The sequence below is a fragment of the Athene cunicularia genome (genome assembly GCF_003259725.1).
Source record: "Athene cunicularia isolate RWA chromosome 20 unlocalized genomic scaffold, athCun1 chr20_part1, whole genome shotgun sequence".
In the NCBI taxonomy this organism is placed as follows: Eukaryota; Metazoa; Chordata; class Aves; order Strigiformes; family Strigidae; genus Athene; species Athene cunicularia.
The window spans coordinates 2,606,523-2,626,532 of NW_020799125.1; the positions used below are offsets into that span (position 1 = coordinate 2,606,523).

General features: G+C 45.6%; 1 protein-coding gene across 1 annotated transcript in view; it reads right to left on the reverse strand.

The window, feature by feature from the left end:
• Nucleotides 1–43: 43 nt before the first annotated feature.
• Nucleotides 44–20,010, reverse strand: part of CDH4 (cadherin 4) — a 458,999-nt gene continuing 439,032 nt past the window's right edge. The window contains 8 exon segments of the mRNA XM_026862164.1: nt 44–118; nt 120–251; nt 1,849–2,013; nt 3,944–4,083; nt 8,095–8,328; nt 9,365–9,598; nt 13,449–13,591; nt 17,030–17,283. Of these exon segments, the coding sequence (XP_026717965.1) occupies nt 44–118; nt 120–251; nt 1,849–2,013; nt 3,944–4,083; nt 8,095–8,328; nt 9,365–9,598; nt 13,449–13,591; nt 17,030–17,283 (1,377 nt within the window).

The window sequence follows — 20,010 nt, forward strand, 5'->3', positions numbered from 1 at the left end:
TTTTTTTTTTTTTTTTTTTTTTTTTAAATAACGTGAGGTCAGTTTAATCTTCCTCGCCTCCCCCATACATGTCCGCCAGTTTCTTGAACCTGGGTCCCCAGTCGTTAAGGTAGTCGTCAGTCCTGGTCCCCGGAGCTGGAGGAGTTGAGGGAGCTGACGGAGCCGGCGGTGGAGCCGCTGCCCTCGTAGTCAAAAACCAGCAGGGAATCGTAGGGGGGGGCCGTGGGGTCGTTGTCAGCTGCACGCAGGCCCTGGGAGGGGGCAAACACACGGCGTTAAGACCCACCATGGGGTTTTATGGTGTTAAGGAAGGGTGTTCGGGTAGGGGTCTGAGCGGGTGGGATGTTTGGGGGCCCTGCAGCAAAGCTCAAAGAGGACGGTGAAAACCTAAATGAGGATGGTGAGAAAACGAGGGTCCAGGGGCTTCCCCCTGGGTGGAGCCCTCTCGGCTGCCCCCCGAAATCCATTAACTCCCAGTGTAACAGAGATAGAGCGGGAGGGGAGTTGTTCCAAGGATCCACCTCTGGAGCTGGAAAGCTTTCAGTTCTGGACAGCATGTCCTTGCTGGGGTTGCCTGTTAAAATTTCCAGCTTGGCCAATGAAAGAACGGACAGCACCCTCCCTTCTCCTACCAGTAACTGTTAGTTTAGTTTTGAAGATTTTGATTCCTTTAGGGAGGGGGGAGGAAAAAAAAAATCACTCCTAGCAAAATTCTGCAATTAGGAGAGGCTTGGGGTGTGAAATCCTGGGCAGAGGGTTGGGAAGCACTGCCGTTCTGTGCTGTGGGCAGCAGTGTAGGCAGGCCATGGAGGAAATGACCTCGGGATATGGAGAAAAAGAATTGCTTTTCTGCAGCCCGGAGTCAGGAAAAGCCTAGTGGAATAGACCTGCAATAAAGCAAAATGTTCTGCATTCACACCTTCAGAAACCCCAGTCTCAGCGTGGGGAGATGGAGCAGGTTTTACGGCAGCGAATAGCTGTGCCGGAGCGTGTGCAAGAGCGAGTCTTCACGTGAATGGATGTGTGTAAGTGTGTGCATGAAGGATGGGCAGGAACAAAGGAAGAAGGGATTTTAATGATGAAAATGAGAAAAAGCACAGCAGGAAATGGATAGAATAATAGAATTAAATTGCTGTAACATTTATTTTTCTGACTTAGGAAATGGATTGTGTGTTTTGTCTCAGAGGAAATAATGCATTGATTGGTTTGTAACCACTCAATCACTCAAAACTAAAACTGAGATAAGAAATACTAAATGGATAGATATTTGTACAAGCAGATAAAGGAGCAGTAATCTAACATAAAATAAAGAAACCCTCTCTGATCTGAGATGAATCTCTCTGTTCTGCAAACTCTTTGAGGCTTTAGACCAAACAGAACTTTACTAGGAAGGCACAGACTTGTGAAATAATTGCAAGTCCAGGAGCCACAAATGGCACCTTCGGCTTTCAGCAAGCTCTGCAGCTGCCTCGCCACCGCCTCCCCACCAGGACGACACTCCACACACAGACGGTGTTTTTACTGACAGCCACTGCAATATTTGTAGTAATCCAAGGGACAGTGGGATCAGGTTATACTGCCTGGATGCTGAAAAGCATGGTCTTTGTGACACCCGTATCAGAAATCCTGGGATTTTGTTTGCACTTTGGCTTTTTAGAGGCTCGGTGCCTTTATTAGGCCAAGTCCTGTGTCCTTTTCTCGTGCCAATCATTCCCTTGGATTTGGTCAGACTCCTCATGTGAGTAATAGCATCACTCGGTCCATGCAGCTAGGAAAACGTTGCATAGTTGATGTTAGCTGGCTGCTCAAGCTCTTAAGACATGACACAGGACACCCTACAGAACATACCTCATTAATAAAGTCACCAATATCCCCTGGATGTGGGATTACTGGTCTTATAGGATACTGTGGTTCAGCACCAATAGGTCTTTCATCCACCCTTCTGACTCCAGGTGTCTTGTTCAGCACGTGATCCATGGTCTCCGGCTGCTGGAGCTGGCTTAAATCGTAATCCTGTGACAAATGGAAAGGCACACAGTGAAGCCAGCAGCTTTTCGTTCAGACCATCTACTCAACTAATGTACAAACAAGTCGAGGGGTCTAATCCTATTTCAGCTGAAGTTCGATGACAAATCTTATCCCCGGGTACGTAACACCTCTAACTATCTAAATTACAGATGAACCTGACCTCTGAGTAGCTGATAAAATTGACCTCCTAGGAGTGTACCTCAAAACATAGCTAAATCAAATATTTAAACGCTTTCTGAATATTTTACACAGGGTCTAAATGTTTGGGATAAAATAATGTCTTTTGTTTGTGTGTGCATAGATACGTGCATATCTTTTTGATGAAATACATAATGTACAGACACAGTGTTGGTAGACATATTATTGCAATTATATTTGTACAGAAGTAAAAACATTAAAATGTGTATTGCATTTATGCATGTAGGCCTTTCAGAGTAATTATATTCTTTCTGCTTGTGAAAAATCCCAACAGAGGAGGTTTTTAGCGAGGAATGAGAACCAGGTAATATTTCATTAAAAATGTATTCATGTAGGTAATGGTGTTTTGCTGCTCTTCCTTTGCTGTTATTTTTAACGAATCCTTTCTAAAATATTTAAGCCTACAGTGTAGTTGCCTGAAACCAGATACTTCAGCTAGTTTGAATGTTTATAACAGTACTTTGTTCTACCGGTAAAACTATTCTTGTGCTCAGATGGGGATGATTGAATCTCCAGGAGCAATATTTATAAATAACTTCTCAGTGACAAGAAAAAAAGAAATGCTAATTGCAAGGATTGTTCTGTGGAATAAGAACTCCTCAAGTTTCGGGTGAGGTCCCTGCTCAGCTCCCCGCCGTGGCTCTCACCAGGCTCACCCACTTGCCATCGGACGCCACCGGGACCTCCCCGGGGCGGGACGTGCTGCAGTGGTCGGGTCCACTCCTAACACCAGCCCCAAGCACTCCGCCTGGGACTCGGCGACACCAGCCACGCACACAGCAGCCTCTGCACAGACCCGTGAACCACGCCGACCATCCAAGCGAGCAGGAATAAAGCCGTTATATGACGCAGAGTCACACAATCTGTGTGAACTCCGTAGTTGAGAGTGTCACAGGCACAGGTAGGAATAAAAAACCAGTGACTTAAGCATGAGGGACCCAACTTTGCTGTTTTAGCTGAGGAAATATATCTGTAGGAGAGGGACAGCAGATCCCAGGAGTGCAGGCCAGGGAAGTTTTCATGCAACATCAGCACGGTGTCTGTAAGAAGAAGCCAGTGCAGAAAAGCTGACACATTCAGGCAGACTGTGGCTTAGGGCTCTGTCACCAAGCAGGGCTTTGCCACTGTACGCTTCGTGGTGAAACAGAAAATCCCCAAATGTATTCAGACCTTTCTCAGAAACCACATCCAGAAATTAAAAGAAATTAAAGGCACATTAGAGACGATGAAGTAAATCCAGGGAAAGCCCACAGAAGCTCTAGGCTCAAGCAAGCCAAGGTTAGTGCGTGCCTTCAGTCACACATCTGGGGGAGGGTGGTAGCTGCTAGCTGGTTTTACCAAGACTCTGATGAGGAATGATAAAATATACAATTTTAATGACGAAAGTAGCAGAAATATTGTTTGAACATGAGTGTCAGTAGCTTGATTTATAGTTTCTCCCCGGGAAGCTGGTCTAGGGGATAGCAAAATCCATGTCACACTGGCCTCCCTGCATGGTCCTGTTTGCACAGGAGAGTGTCTCAGTGAGATGCTGGACCTAAGCTGGTTCTCACGGGTGTCCACGCCACGCTGGGGAAGCCAATAAAGCTACCCGGGCACAAACAAGGGTGAACACAACCCTTTGCAAGCGCTTTAGTGAAAATAATGTGTTTTCTGCCTTTTTGAGAGTATCAATCACACAGCTGCTCCTTGGCCACGACCTGCAGGCTTTTCTCACCTGGTCTTCCTCTCCACCTCCCTCTTCGTCGTATTTCAGAATATTGTCCCTGACGTCGTCCTCAGGGTCGATCAGGAGCTGCTTGGTATGGCGCTCCTTCTCTCGGCGTTTCATCCACACCACGAAGAGCAGAACCATGGCTGTAACGGAGAAGCAGCGGGGTGAGCCCAGATCTCACTCGGCGCGAGGCCGAGCTGCCTGTGTCAGAGCGTGGTGGCGTGTCCTAACGCCTCACCTGCCCTCCGCCACTGTGGAGAACATCACTGCCTGCTAGTAAGAGGAATTAAATTTTATCCTATTGCATGTTCTAATTTATAAGGGAGAGATCAATGACGGCTGTAAATACTGTGACAGGCCTCCACTACAAACATTTCTTTAAGATTCATCATGAATGCTGACTGAGCTGATGTTTATCAGAAGTCAAACACACAATCAAAGGAAAGGCAAACAGAAAGCGTGAAAACTGACGCTTTCTGAAAATATTTGATCTAAATCCTGAATTTTCAGGATTAGATTTCCAGCTTTACTTTATTCAGGGGAATAAAACAAAGGTGGAGGAAAGAGAGCTGCAGAAGTTCAGGGAAGCAAAGCGGTACAGATGACCAGCACCTGTGCAGGAGGGGCTGTTCCACCAGCAGGACACGGCGATGCCCGTACAGGTTGTGAGCCCTGGCCATCACATTCGGTTTGCTTTGTCTGCACTATGCTACACAAAACTGGTTTGGGGAGGGTGGGTAAGACTGGGTCACATAATCTGATCTGAGTTCATTTATACTCTTTTTTGGTGAGTGAGGGAGGCTTTCTAGACTTCCAAGGTCAGTCAGCCAGGCCATGAGTATATATGCATTTGGCCATCGACTTGCAAAGCAGCTCGAAGATCATTTGAAATCCTTGCAGAGAGCAGGGCTTGCTTTGCAGAGCAAGGGAGAGCAAATCTGGTAGCACAGAGCCAGCCTCCTCAGGCACCAGCATTTAAGTGCCAAGCCCTGGCTAACCTCTCTCAGTAGGGTGAGAGAGAGAGATGAACAGTTCTTGAATCTTCAGAGATTTTTCCCCACTTAAACAACATTACCCAAAGGGAACGCTGGCTCCCCGTTCCACAATCTCATCCTTCAAAGGGGCACCTGTGTCCCAGGGACTCTGCTCCCTGAAGTCACTCTGGGAACTTAAGTCTCCATAACATAAGGCAACCAGACCTTGTCTTCTTCAAGAACCTGCGAATACGTTATTTTTCATTATCATACACAGTAGCTGCAAATAATGCCGTCAAAAATTAAATTAAGCCTGGGCAGCTGATGCAGTTACATCTCCCAGTGTCTGCTTTTCTGCTTTCCCTCTGTTCTCCACACAAGCCACACACGAAGCTGTGACGGTGGCAATCTGCAGAAGAAGGGAGAGATGGACGGGCAGGGGAGGTGGGAAAGTGTGGCTGTGGTAACGTGTTCCTTTCCCTTAGGTCATCCCTTGACTGTGCCAAAACAAGTCAGTCAACAGTTCCCAAACTCTCTTCGTGTTTTTTACCTGCATAAGGAGAAGGAACAACTCCTGGTTCCCACCGTCTCATACTTTGCAGGGTTTTTCTTTCCCTCTGCCTCTTCATGGAGCCATAGCAAGGATGGAGGAGAGACCAGACCCTGGGGACATGGGTGAGCAGCCCGCAGCCCCACTGCGTGGGGATGTGGTTAGGAGGATCTGAGTTTTTCCTTCCAGCAGCCGAGTGTTTATTTATACCCAACAGGAATTCAGTGAAGTGAGCAGAAGAGGACCGGACAGCTAATTACTGCCATTGTGTGCCAATTGGCTGCCATCCCTGCCTGCCAGCTAACAGAATTGTTTTCAGATAGTTCAGCATTTCTTTAACGCTTATCCTAGATCTATTCAAGAGAGAAAAAAGAAAAGGAAAGAAAATGTAACTCTTATCTGCAATATAAAACCTCAGCTATTTAGCAGACTATTGAAGTCCTTTCTCGTTGTTCCTTTTCAAGTCTCTCACAACAAGATACCTGCCTAGTCCACAAAGACAATATTATTTTTTTTTTTTTTTTTTTTTTTTTTTTTTTTTTTTTTTAAAAACGCTACTTTTTCATGCACTTGTGGAAAAAACTGTGCCATTAACGCCTTTACAGCTACCTTGAAAAAAAAAAAAAAAAGACCTTCAAAGTGTCAATAGCCGATGTAGTGCACTCTCCTTCCTTTTATTCACTCTGCAGCATGGGAAGTGCTATTACTGCTGTTAGACCCATTTTCACTCTGCATGTAGTTTTCCCTGAAATCTATTGTCTTCACCCTTCACAATTTTTTATTGCATTGCTCTCCTAAATGTGTTATTTGTGCACCTAATACATCAGGTATCGGGAAGAAGAAAAACCCCTTTGAGCAAAGGTAAAGGCAGAAACTTCCTTCACCTGAGCAATCTGAGATCTGTCCCCTTGCTGCTTCTTCCTTTTAAAGCCATCAAACTTTGACCCGCTGACTCTAAAATGGACAAATAGCACAAAAAATTCCCACATCTGCCTTATTCCAGAGTATTGCTCAGAAGCCATGATATAAAACAGATAGAAAGGAGGCAAAACACTGGAAGGATGTAACTGGAAAACTGCTCATCGCAAATTACATTTTTCATCACTGATACAATGCTTTGCAGCTCTTGAAGATAAAAAAAAAGTCAATTAGAATTACAATGAATGTAAAAATAAGCTTTTGTAATAAACCCCATAATTTAAAATGGGATAATGTATCTGAAAATGAAAAGAGGAATCTCTTAAATCAAATGTCCTTCAGCTGAAGTTAATTTCAGTCAATTGGATTTTCAACTGTTTAAATTGTATTTTAGCACTGGATTTATACAAGAGCAGCAAAAAGAAGCCTCGTGTTTAATCACCTCTGTGGCTTCCAGTGCAAACTTTCAGCTGGAGGAGGAGCGGGGACTGCACAGCCACAAACCCCTGGTTTTCTTGCTGGCTCTCTCGACTGATAGGGTAAATCAATTATACAACAATATATTCCCATCGCTGGCCCAGGAGGGTGGATGTTTGCCCAGAGATGACCCATTCTCTTAATGTACCATATCATATCCACATTAGGTGACATTTGTAGCATACGTTGCTCTGTCTGCTCTCTGTTTAAACACATTGGGGGTAAATATTAAATGTGATTTAGCACCATAACTCCCATTAGCTTTAATGGGAGTCCCATGGTTTCATCCTGTGCTTCTTGATGAATATTTACCTCATTGTTCATTTCAGCGCTTGTTTTTATCTATTCCTACTGTGCCAACTCCTGCTTGAAGTTATAATGATATCATTTTTATTTTTAAGTGCGTGCACACATGGTTATTGGTAACGCTCATGAAAGACTGGGACTAACAGCGTTGCTGGGCAAAAGGGATGGATTTGCCTCAAGCAAAGAGCTGGCTAGCCCTTCTCTGGGATGCACCCCCAGCCCTCCAGTGCTCCTGACAAACTGGGGATCCTTCCTCTAAAAACACTCCAATCCACCACAATTCTCCAATCCGTGGTCAATTTACAAGCAATGGGTATAACTACCGTTCTTCTTTTCCTTTGAACAACCACGAAAGTACAGGTATGCACTGGCTTTGCCAGGGACTAGCCAGACTCTCATAACCAGTGTATCTGGAACTGGGAACCAGTATATTCACAGCTAGCCAGGGACCTGAGAGCTATGGAGGAGTCTGTCACAGGATTACAGAGTCACAGAATCATCTTGGTTGGAAAAGACCTTGAAGATCATCTAGTCCAAGCATTAACCTCACCCTGACTGTTCTCAACTACACCATGTCCTAAACGCTATGTCAACCCATAATGGACAAGTCCTTCAACTTTTTCCTGCAAAATGTGGAGAATCATCGCACTCGGTACCTACAAGATGTTGTCAGGTGTCATGATGTTTGTAAAGCCACTGGAAGTCTTAGAAAGAAAAGCCTGACACACGCAGAGAGCTCTCTACCTCGTTTTGCTGACACTGCAGTGAAGGAGGTTCAAACACAGATGCGTGAACCACCCCCTGCAGCCCAAAGCTCACGGCTCTGTCCTTTGCACGGCCCTTGAAAAACACCCTGTACAGAAATGGGACAACAGGGAACAGGATGGAAACATGACGTCTCCCAGCAGCGTCACCCCCGTGGTACTTACTCAGTAAGATGATGATGCAGATCAAGATGGCGATGATGGCACCGGTGCCCAGCCCCGCGGCAGCCACTGCCCCGATGGTGGTGCAGTCGCCGTTCTCGTCGCACGGACACACCTTCACTTTGATGACAGATGTGTTGTACAAGGGGGGGTTTCCTGAGTCCGTCACGATGATCGGCACATCATACACACCCGCTTCCAGGTACATGATTCGTAAACTAAGCTGGGCGTAATCGCCTGGAGAGACGGAGACAGACAGACAGACAGGTGACAGACACTCTGGGAGGGCCTTGCAGCCACACCTGTACAGGCAGGGCTCCTCTGCCAGAGCAGACTTCTGAGCCTGAAGAAGAGGCTATCAGTGCGCAGGACAGCTTCAGACTTCTGCCCTAGCAGTTTGGCCAACAATCAGCCTGTGTTTTGCAAAACACTGTGTGTTTTCACTGCTGCACTAACCTACCTTGATGCCGTTTGCACATCCAGTTGCATGTGTTTAAAATGACATGAAAGGCAAATACTAAAGCATGGATGCTGCCCCTGGCCACTGTGCAGGTTCTCTGCTCTCCCACCTTGGGATTTTTGGGAAGCCCATCGCCCATCGATGACATGCTCTTGTGTTTCCTCCCACCGTGATATAAGTGTTGTGGGATTGAGCCTCGGGCTGCGAGGCCACGAGCCGTTGACCCTGGCAGAGGGTGCCAGACCTCAGCGAGAGGGACCAGCTTTGAAGCCAAAACCAGCCCGTGGCTCCATTATATTTTCCATCCTCTGCTGAAACTACCAATAAGAGGAGAAATTAGGGCCATTTGCGATTGCATGCTGCAATATAAAAATCCTTCACATACTGGTAATCTTCACACTTACCTAGCCCTCCTGGTTCCATGGTAAATTAAAAGGCTGCCTTTATGCAATTATGGTCAGAGAAATGAACATTGATCCTGATTGTGGCTTATGACAATTACACTGGAACATAAGGAAGACTGATAATAGCTTTTTTCCCCCTGGCCATTATGGATGATTTATACTCTGTTCACTACTGATAACTGTTCATAATTATGAACTGCATTAAAAAAAGCCAAGTGCCAAGGCTCTTGGAGTTATGCTGCAGGTCTGATACAAATCATTTCTGATTAACTATCTTGTCTATAATGTCAGCCATAATGTGCTTTAAAAAATAAAAATCAGATAAAAAAGTAGGAAAGTTTGGAAGTTTGAAACTGCCTCATTAGTGAATCAGAGTCCAAATGTCCTCAGGATTGCCTGCCCCATTTACCATTCAGCCGTGTTATGGTCCAGTTCTTCCTCACCGCAGATGGCACACTTGGCAGCTCGAAGACAAAGGGCCCAACGTTTGGATCGATGTCAGCATCCGCGGCTGTTATGTTGATGACATTCAGGTTTGGCTTTTCACAGATCTGTGCCTCCTTTGGCAGGAGCTCGGGAGCATTATCGTTGATGTCGATGAGGTAGATCTGCAGAGTGCCAGTGCCGCTTGCGGGGGGTATACCTGAACGGGAGACGCAGAGCTGAACACGGACCGATGACCATCACTCGAGAAGCAGTGGGAATGACAACACAGTGGACCAGCCCCCTCTCTGCTTTCCAATTTCAATAAACTAGGATTTTCACCCTCCCTCCTTGGACCTTATTAGGGACATACTGCACTGTCATGGTTCCTTGCTTTAAGAGGTATTATTAAAACTTCCCCAAGCCTCCTAATGTTGCTGATTTTCGCTCCTGCAGAACATGGAGGTTGAGTTCTGCAGATTTGTAGCCTACAGCAATGTCCTTAGTCAAACTAAAAATACAAGGAAGTGATGCCAAGCTGCTAGTGCAAATTTTGGTAATGCCTGTTTTGGAGAGGAAAAACCATTAGAAAGATAGCTAACAAGAGGAAGAAGAGGGCTTGGAGGGAAAAAAAAAAAGTAGTGAAATCCATTGGTCAGCATTTATTGTAGCACTCACTAGCCAGTTTTTAGATTTGCAGACTATTACACTGCTTCAAAGAAAGCCCAGCTCTCCAGCCCATCCCAGAGTCAGCCCTAGCTTACGTGGTGAAGGGTCTTTGCTCAAAGCCCACGGTATGGAGTAACCATCACCAAACACACTGGGTGATGTTACTAACTCATGGCAGTAGCAGTATGTCCCAATATACGTTTCTTCATCCTCTCCACACTGGTCTCGACCACCAGGGATTCCTCGGCACAGCAGTCTCAGTCCCTCTGCCCCTTGCCGATGAAGAGTCACGTTTGTCTGACTAATGACCACTTACAAAAAGTCATACCTGCCCTGCTAAGAGAGAACAGCCTTCCCAGAACTGGTGCAATACTTTTATTTCACTCTCCACACATACACCTGGCAGCTCCGTGTCGGCCTGCCCACCACCTCCCTTCTCAGGCAGTGTGGCTTCAGCAATTCTTTTTTAAGTTTGTATTTTCAGCCCTGGCTCTTCCTCCCAGGGCTGGATATAAAGCTACATAAACCGCTTCCCCACTAGGTTTTCAAACATTGCTTCTGCTTCCACAGACTTTCCTTCCTACATTCCCTTCTCATTTCTGCTCCATTTTTCAAGGCAGCCTTGAAAACTCTGAAGGAGCCCTGAAAATCCTTGTTTCATGGTTCCTACATAAGTTCTTCAATCATTGATCTCATCCTTTCATCTAGTAAGCAAGGGCTAGGTCTCCCTCTAAAACAATGTCTTTGATCAGCCTTGAAAGTTTCTGAGGAGACAGACAGTCCATCAGGATACTAGGGCTGAATATGAAAACTGACTTTCGGGACCAAGCAAAGTGATTTCACTGTTTGCAGGTTATCCAGAGTATCTTCTGGGATGAATGCAAGGCCCGCACTCTAACCTCTGAGATAGAAAATGCAAACTAGCAGTCCTGAGAGGCACTAACTGCATGTGGCTGAAAGAACCTGCAAACGCCACGCACACACACGCAGTTCTGTGGGGCTACTGCGTATAGTTGGGCTCCAGTTCTGGTATTTTTGGTTCTTTGTGCTCCTGAGTGCAGTTCTGGGGCAGTCTCAGGAGAAATGAAAAGTAAACAAATTTTCAAATGTCCGAGTACTACAAACCATGGAACATTTCAAAATATTTCAGCTGTCTTATGTGGAGAGAGCAAGGATGTGGAGAGAGCAGGTACTGATGTACTACAAAGGATCCCAATGGGGTGCTCCGATACTGAGGAAGGGGCAGGACCCTGTTTCCTTCAGTGACAGAGTCTTTCTCCCCTACTCAGCTCCCTATTTTACGAAGCCTGTTGGATCATGATATATTTGAGTTCTCAGCTTCCCTGTGAGATTGGCTGAAATTGGCCGAAGAGTTTGAACAGTGCCAGGCTCCACACTCGTGTAGACACAGTGTGACCTAAGAGTCTCTCTCTCCTGGGAAGCCAGGCTAAAAATATGCTGTTGATTAGGATTCCCCTTTTACACCCCTTACACTGCAGCCAAGACTTTTCTTGAAGTGAGTATCTCTGCACTGTAGCCCAGGGAGAGAAAGAGAGCATGTCCAAGGAGTATTTGGCTAAACTTCTTCATATACTGAAAACAGCTAAAAGAACTTCAAAGAAACAAGATGCTGCTGTTTCTTCAAAAAAAGAAAGAAAAATCCCTGCCAAACCCCTCGACCCAAAGCCTTTCTTTGATGAGTACACGATGTTGGAGAACCTGGAACTTGGGAGAAATGTGGAAAGAGTCTATTAGCCTAGATGAAACTTTAGCTGTTATCCTAAGCACTCTAGACAGAATTTTAAAGAAGGTGTTGCTTTATGTGCATTTTAATGGCTGCAATATACCCGTGATAGATTAATTTTTCAGAATAAAGAGATTTATCTAGGTCCTCACTTTCTGAGCTGTTGAATGATGGATGTGGGGGCGTTGCTGCACTGCAGCATCAGCACGGAAGCCAAGGAAAGGGGTTAACTCCAAATCCTGCTGTACTAAGTGCCTGGAATTTGCAAGGTTAGATAGTGAGGATTAGTTTGATGGGTTCAAGCTCTACCACTGCTTTTGTGAATAGCCTCGGCCAACTCATTTGACCTGTTTTGACCTGTGGCTCTTGTAGATGAATGCTGCTAGATCTCCTTGAGACTGTTTTGGATTTCACTGCCCTGGCTGCCTTCACAGAGGGGAAGCTTAGGATGGGGCTGTGGGACCACACCAGGCCTACCACTGATGGCACAAAAACCAGGCAGAATTCTTCACTACTCAGCACTGAAACCCTTCCATGAGTTTGCCTTGCCCCTGTGACTGAGGATGCAACGACTGAAGTCTGAAACCCCAGAGGGAGGAAGTTTTCATCAGCCCTGCCAGCCCCACTGTATCTGCTCAGAATGGGCACGGCACCCTTCAGCCTCAGCGATGACAAGAACTAACTGAAACACTGTCCTGAAAGCACCTACAGAGTATGAGCAATACACTTAGGTGCTCACAGCCAAGCCCACACTTCATTCTCTTGCACCCACTCAGCACCCTGGCAGGGGGGAGGCACGGGTGGGAGATGGGGAAGAAGGCACCCTCCTTGCCCAGGGAAGCTACTGAGCCCTCTACAGAGCCTTTTTCAACTGGAGGAACTGATGAATGAAGCAACAGCGTGGTCACATTTAGGTATGGTTAGCGAAAAAGTCATCAACTCCTCCTAGTCGGAATTAGGAAGAGAAACCCAGGGCAGCAGCAATGGATGGCTTGCCCTTGCCCTTGAGCGAGGCCAGCACTGAGGCTCACAGTGCTAATTTGACTGTGTGATCTTTAATGAGAAGAGCAAGCCTTAACAGGACGTGAGAAGAGCTGTACTGGCCTCAGCGACTTTGATAATAAAGTACAGCAGCACCCAGACGCTCTGATGGTGGCTGGACATTTCAGAAATGGTAGTGGGCAGAGATTACCTCTGATGACAGACAGACAGACGCCTTTCATGAAAGCTGCCACAGTTCAATGGGTTGGCTTCTTTTTAATACGCTTTTGCCATCCTCTACAATTATTTCTGGTTTCCTGATGGAAGGCTTCCTGAAAGCTCTGATCAGCACCTTTGGGACGATTACCAGGACCAGTGTGTTCGGCAGCCCTTGGAGAGCAAATCCCTTTGATATTCTTTTAAGTTCAGGCTACATTGCTACACTGAACTCCCCAAATCGATTTTCCATTTGCCCTCCCTTTCCCTTAATAACACTCTCCGTATACTGTGCACATTTAATTTACTCCAGCAATTTCCCGTCCCACTTTCACATTTTTGACCATAAAAACCTGGGAAAAAGATAACTTATACTGACAACTCTGTCAGGGCATCATTTCTCTTAATGCATCACATTAGAGTCTTATTGAAGCATGAACAATGTGAAGCCTGGGCTCACCGTTGTCAGCCGCCAAGAATGTGGCCTCGTAGACATTATTCTTAATGTAGTCTGACTCTCGATCAAGGACAGCAGCAGTAGTGATCTGACCATTTGTGGCATTAATGTTCAGCCAGTTTGCAGGATCTGACAGCTTAGAGTATCTACAGAGGAAGGAAATAAATACATGGCAGTCTTTTCACTGACATATCCTTAATATTGCTTGAAATAAGGTTTTTCTGGACTCCTGACCCATGATTCAAAGGACCTTTGGATAACTGGTTTTGTTGACAAACAAAACGCTAATTGAGTATCTGGGTTTTGACCTCTACAATTATTCAATTTTTCTGTTTCTTTCATTTTAAAGGTTTTTCTTTCCACTAAGTACCACTTACATGCCAGCTTCCTGCTGCTGGCAGTGGACATAGCCTGAGGTCTCTGCAGCCAAGGAGAAATGGGGTCTGTAATGACCACTGCATTCGTATGTCTGAATTAAGAGGATGGATTCCTGCTCTTTCCTTCTCTTAACGTTGCCCTTCTTGAAATAGCTCTTGCTCTAAAGCCATGGATATTCCTGTTTTCTGCCCATCATTAATTAACAACAGTTTAGGAAAGACCACATCGGAAGAATGGGATTTCAAACCACTCTTCTGTATCAGAATCGTATCTTCAGCAGCAGTTGCCTCGGGGACACTGTAATGGGAACTCACAGGTGTATTGAGGTATTAAGCATTTCTATTAAGCATTTTTATATGTTGCTGAAATAGCAGGTAAGATGATTCTATGCATGTGGGAGGTTCAAAGAGAGCAGCGACAAGGGGGTCCCTTGGCAGTCCCCAGCGTGCCCTGGGCTGGGGTGACCCAACGGCAGACTCGTCTCCCAACCCCACAGCCCAGCTCTGTTCATGTCCTACGCAGCTGGCTATGAACATGGTTTGTTTTGGGCAAACTTTTCCCATGTTCTCCAGATCAACATGTTCCGTTTACTTTTCTCATTTGCTTGTTTTCTTGGTTCTATTTTATTTGTTGCTTTTGATTTCTACCTCTCAGTATCGTGCAGTTTGAGTTGAGAGAGATCCTTATTACCTAAGCTGGAAGCTAACAAATGGCCAAACTATTAATTAGTGAAATAAGCAAACAAAAGATGAGCTTATTTCATGGGTAACTCAGACCTGCTGATAGTTTTATATAATTTTTTTTGTAGTTAGATACCCAGGCGGGAGAAATTCTGGCTTCTGATGAATATCCCTTTCCAGAAATGGGCTGTTTGAAGCTGAAACTCAAAGAGAAACTTGAGCTGCATCAATCCATGTGAGCAGGAAAGCAACACACAGCCGCACAAGCCCCTGCCAAAGGAAAGAATTACATTTCATGGAGCTAGACGCTTTGGGATGTTTTCATTTCTTTTTAATATCACTGCTGTGAGTCTCCTGCCCTTTCTCTGCTAAATGACCAGGGATCCAGTTTCAAAGCTGGCTTTGTGAATGTGTCTGTGGCTAATGAGGATAACTTGAGGTGTGACATTGGCCATGCCAAGCTGTGCCTTACTGGAGATGCTCCTGCTTCCTTATCTTCTATTTGTAAAAACTCTATTTCATCAAAGACTATTTAGAGAGAGACTGAAAACAGTATGCAAGGCTCCAGCAGCTGGATCAGCTCTCTGTGAAACGCTTATCATGGATCTGTAGGCTTAGCTTTTAGGGTATCTTTCTTCCTAACTCACCAACGTCAACTGTGAAGAAAAACCAAAATATCCTTTTCATAGCTCACAAAGACAGAACCCCAGCAACACCCCACTGCTTCATGCAAAGCCTTGGCATTGGGCTGTCCTGATGAAAAGGGGGTAAGAAGAGATTGTACTTGGGTTTGGAAATGGAAGTGCTGGTGGATACACAAAATATGTGTCCTGGAAGCCCTAGGGGAATAATAATAAAAAAGTAATTGACTGTTCATATTCACAGAAAGTCTTACAAGACCCTGCACATGCACTGTGCGACGACAGGAACGGCTCAGCAGAGCCAGTCCTTCTCCCAGGAATGGCAGAAGCTTGTCTGGATTACAGATCATCCACCTCTGGGTTAGAAGGAGTATTCCATCAGAAATGAGCTGTTCTCTCCTCAGAAAACCAGCCTTGGTACAGACATCAGGGAAATAAAGACCCTTCAAAGGCCAATATTTCAAAAAGAATATAAGAAAAACTGGCTTGTTAGTTAGGAAGGTCTCTCTCTCAAAAGTTGCAATAACTATCTAAAGACAACAAGACGAGGCAGTGAATAAACTATCATTTTTTAGATCAGACAGCTCTGTGCCAGGTAAAATATTTCAAACTCTTCCTGACACTAAATGTCACAACTGATGTAAGTTTAAGTGATCTCGTCTGTGGTCACGTTGAATACTCAGGTTTTGCAAAAAATACTGCGGTCCTTACAGACTTGGAGTAAAAAAGAAACAAAATCCTGTGGATGTAGAAGTATCTAAGAGCAGGAAACTCGTTTCCCATCTGCACTGACAGAGGCTGAAATACCTGTGAAAGGTCTCACAAGGACTCTCCTTTGCACACACATTTTTCTGCCAATGTACTTCCCAGTGGGAAGGCATGTGAGTCCAGTCCTGGACCATGGATTCAGTCCCCAGTCTGCTCAGGTGGGACAAAACACAGTGAGTGACACCCTCCCAGTCGCAGCATGGACTCAATCCAATCTTAAACTGCTTACATCAAAAATATGACTTTTAGAAGGCTTAAATTTTTTTCAGCTGAATCCCATTCATAGGGAAAGCAGCTAATGGGGAGGTTATGTTTGGCTGTTTGGTTTGAAGGGAAAGGGAAGGTCAGAACAAATCTTGCTTACTGCAGAGCAAGCAAGGGCTGCTGGGGTGCCTTCTGTGGACTGGTATTAGTCAGATAAAGACCAAGTGCCAGTGGCATGTGAATGGGTGTCTGACTCCTTGGGCAGTATTTAACTATACGATATCTTAAAAGCCTCTTCGGCAGCTGTTCGTACCCAAGCCAGCCTTGGTCTGCCAGGCTGACAGCTTCTCTCACACTCTGCTTTTTTAAGCCGTGTTGAACTCAAATCCTCTAGAAGCAACAAGACACGATTAAAAATCTCGTAATTCCCTTTGGAAATCTAGCCCTAGCCCTTCCTGTGCCTCAGTTTCCCCCTCGTAAAACAGAAATAACAAAGCTGCCTTTTTCTAAATCTCTGTGTTTACGAAGTGCATGAACAACATAGGTCAAAGCGTCCTTGACAAGGCAGAGACCAAACAGTACAATGCCGCCCTGACCTCTGTAACAACACAGGGACCCTTTGCTCTCAACTGCTTGTGTCTGAATCTGCAAACTTCCCCTGTGCAAGCCAGAAACGTGGGACTGAACTCAGTCTGCCCTCCCGGTCCCAGCTGCTCAGTCTGGCTTACCTGGACGGGGGAGGACCGTGAGTTTATGAGCTCGCAGGGTACTCTGGAAGCCATCCCCTGCCAAGCATTTTACTCATATCACATCAGTTAGTCTGTGAGTTAGCTTTCGGCCTCTTTGCTCCCCAAACTTCTGCAGCTGAAATCCCCTCCTGTACATGAGCTCACTCGGCTGCCTGGTCTCCCACCTTACTGCCTGCTGCATGAAGCGATCAGGATCCACCGCTGAGAACGTCGTCAGGACCGTCCCCGTAGGCACCCCCTCCTCCAGCCTGATTAACTTGTGGTTCGTCGGGAAATACGGCGCTTCGTTGACATCTGTGACTGAAATGGTGACTCCTGCTGTTGACTGGAAGGACATCTGGATGCCACTGGCCAGGGGAGCTTGGTTTGATACCATCACTGTCAGCATGAAAGCTCTGTTCATCTCGTAATCGACTGCCTAAAACAAACAAACAAGCAAGTATAGAGCCAAGCAGAGAATAAATTCTACCTTCTGGCTGAAAGCTGTAAGATTTAGAAGGCAGATGATATCGAAGTCATCGCCTCATTTTGTTTTCTTCTGAGCTCCATTCTTTTGAAGGTGTAAACCCCGACCAGCTTCAATCCAGTGGAGTATTTGGCCTTCCAGTATTTGGAGGGTCAAGTAGCTAAAATAACCTCACAAAGTAAAAATTGCAAACAGCAGGGAGGATTTGACCTGTGTTTTATTCCAGAGCTAAGTGGTTTCCAAAAAAGAACCTGCCTGTGTTGGCTGAGCACTGAATGAACAAATCCACCAAGGGCTGCTCTAAATGCAACAGGTGGAGCTTGTTAAGAGGGACTGGACAGGTACTTAACAGGGCTGTTAGCATTTAAAGCTGCTGACTAAGTGACTAGGACAGTCTATGTGGATTCAGGAGTCTGAAGTGCTCGTCATTTTTCCTCTTAAGTGAGTTCCTAAGCAAAGGTGGAGCTGCAAGGAACAACGCCTGGCCCGGTTAATCAGGCGGTCCCTTCCAGTGGGACCTCTCATCCTCTTGCAAGATGCTTTGTGATCTCCTGAGGTTGCCTGCACGCTCCTACAGATGCGTTCTGCTGCTGGGCAGCCACAGATCTCTTTTCAACATGCACGTAAAGACGATGTGTCTTAGGAGCCAGAAGGATTGAAAAGCCTCTGCTGGCATGACTGACTGAACTGCAGTATAATAATAATTCCTAAACCATCCCACTAATTATTATGAGGGAAGTCGCTAATCATCTGCCAGGGAGGCTTGAGTTATGCAGGATCACACCTCTGCTTGTTAAAAAATGCTTTGCCGCAATTTATAAATTTAGAAGCGTAACCATTCTCCCTAATACCTTCTCCAGCCCTGAGTCTGCAAAGCGAACTCTCAGGGTGTAAAATGCCACGGCTGCATTGATTTCAGTAGAGCTGTACTGATTTACATCAGCAAGATCTGGCTTCCACGTTCTGTTTAAAACCCAGTATTGTCAGGAGAGAAATCAAATCATATGAGGCTACACGAGAGAAACAAATTTCAGGGGCAAAAGGTAAAACAGTGGAATCTCTATTCGATTGAAGTGCAAATGTTCCCATTGCTAAATTGTTTCTTGACGGGCAAGGGCCAACATTTAATAAATAAAAGGAAGCACAAAGATTCCCAGTATACCCACCAGCACTGACTCACGGTCTTGTACCACATGGTAAAAGCTCCCATTTAAACACTACTCAGGGCCTTGAAAATATTTGATTAATGGATCTCCTCAATTTCTTTTCACACCCTTCTAATTCCTTCAGTCTTTTTTTTTTTTTTTTCCCGGGACTGGTCTGTTTGCTAACCTTGCCCACAGCCAGTCTGCACCTCCCTCCCCACAGGGGCTCAGGGGGGCTGATCTGAGCAGCTCCAGGGTGGGGCTGATGTGGGAAACCACGGGGCTCCCTGCCTGATGATGCACAGGACACGCTGACCACACACACACCTGCTAAGATGTGGCCTGATGCAAGAGAGTGGTTCCCGCCCCCAGCATGTAAAGCCGCTCTGAAGAGAAGTTGCTACAAGTATACTTGAACTTGCTAATGTACAGGGACCTCTAAAGTACGACATTTAGTTCTAATCTTAACCATCACTTGTATTTTATTAGCTTTTATTTTTCCCAAATTTTACTGCAATGTATGTATGTAATTTAATTTATACTTTTTCCTAATTACCCTCTGTAGTCAGTACCCACTTGTTTGAAACCTTTAATTCCTTGCCTAGTAAAGATAAGACAGACCTTGGACAGCCTGAAAAACTCCCTGAGTACATCCCTAAGAGCAGGAACCTAAAACCCAAGTGTCTAAGAAGATGCCAGTGTCAAGATAAGTGACTGGAAGCTGGTCTAAATTAACCTCCTTGGAACAAACAGGAGCTGAAGGATGGATGAGGTCAGTCTATGACCATATACAGACAGAAGAAACCTCAAGTTCACTACCGGACAGTGTGAGAAAGGCTATACGGACCCTTAAGGAGGGGAGAAGACCCTCACTCTATTTTTACTATGCATGCTCAGATTATGTAAATGAATTCCGAGAATCCATTAGCATAAGACTGCCTTTTCTAAGAAATCTGATGAATATGCATGCTTTTTGTGTATATTAGTCAGAGTGTTTTGTTAGTAAGTGTGGCACTTGTGGTGGAGCGATCCCCAGTGCTGCCCAGCGCTGTGAATGAAGAATACCTGCTGAACAGTCATACTCAATTCTGACTGTTGAGTGAAGCTCTTTGTTTCAGCTCACTCAGCTTCTTTCTCTCTCTTCCGGGAGCAACAAAACCAGGGCTGCAGCAGAGCAGTGCAGGGAGTGGGGCTGGACCGGGATAGCCCAGTAGCACCCATCCCACGGAGCATCCCCGAGGCATCGGTGCCATGAGCTGGCATGTGGTGGCACAGAGTCCAGCGCCCCTCAGTCTGTGAGAGAGACGACCTGCCTCCTCTTCTGTGCCCATCTGAGTCCCATTTCACATATTTTGTTGAAAGAAAAAAAGGTAAAATCAAGAGCCCGTGTCTTCACGGCAATGTTTGTGCTATTGTCCCTGGTGGGACAGGGGTTCCTGCAGCCAGACGAGTCCAGCCTGAAGCAGAACTTCTTTCACACAATAATACACAATTTCTACCAGAACAGTTCATACTTCTGCTCCCTAAAACTGCC